This window comes from Plasmodium reichenowi, chromosome 6 (genome assembly GCF_001601855.1).
Source record: "Plasmodium reichenowi strain SY57 chromosome 6, whole genome shotgun sequence".
NCBI lineage: Eukaryota > Apicomplexa > Aconoidasida > Haemosporida > Plasmodiidae > Plasmodium > Plasmodium reichenowi.
Window position 1 is genome coordinate 370,202 of NC_033651.1, and position 1,917 is coordinate 372,118.

At 20.2% G+C, this 1,917-nt stretch overlaps 2 protein-coding genes across 2 annotated transcripts; one reads left to right on the forward strand and one right to left on the reverse strand.

Moving 5' to 3' along the window:
* Nucleotides 1-298: 298 nt before the first annotated feature.
* Nucleotides 299-709, forward strand: PRSY57_0609100 (histone H3, putative; the record flags this gene model as incomplete). Its single annotated transcript, XM_012906466.1, has 1 exon — nucleotides 299-709. The coding sequence occupies one exon, from the start codon at nucleotides 299-301 to the stop codon at nucleotides 707-709; it is 411 nt and encodes a 136-aa protein (XP_012761920.1).
* A 559-nt stretch (nucleotides 710-1,268) lies between these two features.
* Nucleotides 1,269-1,871, reverse strand: PRSY57_0609200 (conserved protein, unknown function; the record flags this gene model as incomplete). The annotated part of the gene is made up of 2 exons (XM_012906467.2): nucleotides 1,269-1,539; nucleotides 1,771-1,871. 2 exons carry the CDS (start codon nucleotides 1,869-1,871, stop codon nucleotides 1,269-1,271), a joined length of 372 nt encoding a protein of 123 aa, XP_012761921.1.
* Nucleotides 1,872-1,917: the final 46 nt, after the last annotated feature.

Below are 1,917 nucleotides of genomic sequence, written 5' to 3' on the forward strand. Positions count from 1 at the left end.
AAAAAAAAGCACACAATACATATGTATAAATTAAAATATATTTTTTTTTTTTTTTTTTTAAAATACATTTAAAAAAAAAAAAATATATCTCAAAAAAAAAAAAAATATTATTCTTAAAAAAAAAAAAATTAAATATATAAAAAACTATTGCAAAAAAATATTTTATTTATATATATATATATATATTATTCACAAAACTTGTCATACACATAAAAAAAAAAAAATATATAATTTTTTTTTTTTTTCACAAAATACACACAATATATTTTATATCATAAATTTATATATATATTAAAAAATGGCAAGAACTAAACAAACAGCTAGAAAATCAACTGCTGGTAAAGCCCCAAGGAAGCAATTAGCTTCAAAAGCAGCAAGGAAATCAGCTCCAATCTCTGCTGGTATTAAAAAGCCACACAGATATAGACCAGGAACTGTAGCTTTAAGAGAAATTAGAAGATATCAAAAATCTACTGATCTTTTAATAAGAAAATTACCATTCCAAAGATTAGTAAGAGAAATTGCTCAAGATTATAAAACTGACTTAAGATTCCAATCTTCAGCAGTAATGGCCCTTCAAGAAGCTGCAGAAGCTTACTTAGTTGGTCTTTTTGAAGATACCAACTTATGTGCCATTCACGCAAAAAGAGTTACCATTATGCCAAAAGATATCCAATTAGCCAGACGTATTCGTGGAGAAAGATCTTAAATTATATAATCTTATAACAGAATATAATAAGATTTACATATTAAGTTATTTTAATAAATTTATATTATTTATAACATTTATATTTCCTTCCTTATATTTTATTTTAGCATTCGTTTTATACATAAAACATGTATATATATATTTTTTTTTTTTTAATATTTTACAATGACATTAATTTTTTTTTAAGGCTTCACTAGAAGCCATTATATAGAATATACACATATATATATATAATTACATTTATTCAAAACATAAAATTAAAACCTTTTTTTTTTTTTTTTCTTTTTCTTTTTCATTATGTTATGATTTTAACAACTGTACAATATAATAAATGTACATATAACAAATATATATACATATAAACAGTGTATTATTATAAAAAATAAATCGTATTAACGGTTAAAAAAAAAAAAAAAAAAATTCTTTCTCATCTTTGAAAGTTATTTCATAAAATATTATGTAAAAGGAAGAATAATAAGACATAAAATATAAGTAAGCAATGCATTTTTTTGAATTATATTATGTATATATATATATATATATGTGTGTCCAATTTGTTTTATAACTTTCTTAATAATGGATATTTTTTAAAATAATCACGTACAGTGTTTTTATAATATGGTTTCAAGGCAATAGCTGTGAAAATGTTTTCTGGATATTCAGTCCATATTTTATATTTTAAGGATTCCTTATCTAGAATACTAGATAAATTCTTTATTTCATTTGTATCATCAATTTTTAATATAACTTTATGCATATTATTTATATGTTCTGGAGATAAATAATCTTTAACAATTTCGTCATCCATGTTTTCTGCTATCACAGCAACACTGTCAAAAGTAAAATTCAGGAACATAAATAAATATAAAACAAAAAAAAAAAAAATATGATAATACATATTAATATGTATAAATATATATATATATATATATATATATATATATATATATATATGTAAGTATTTTATATAATATTTTCTAAAAGCATGGTATGCATTTTTTCTTTAGTACATTCAAAATGTAATATATATATATATAAATATTTCTACTTATATTTTTTACCAGGCATGACAAGCTTGGGCGATTACAGATCCTAATGGCCATTTTTTATCTATAATTTCTTTATTTACTAATATATATTGAATAATAGGATTTTCCTGCATTTTTTTTTATTATAAATATATATTATAAAACGAATTAGAAATAAAT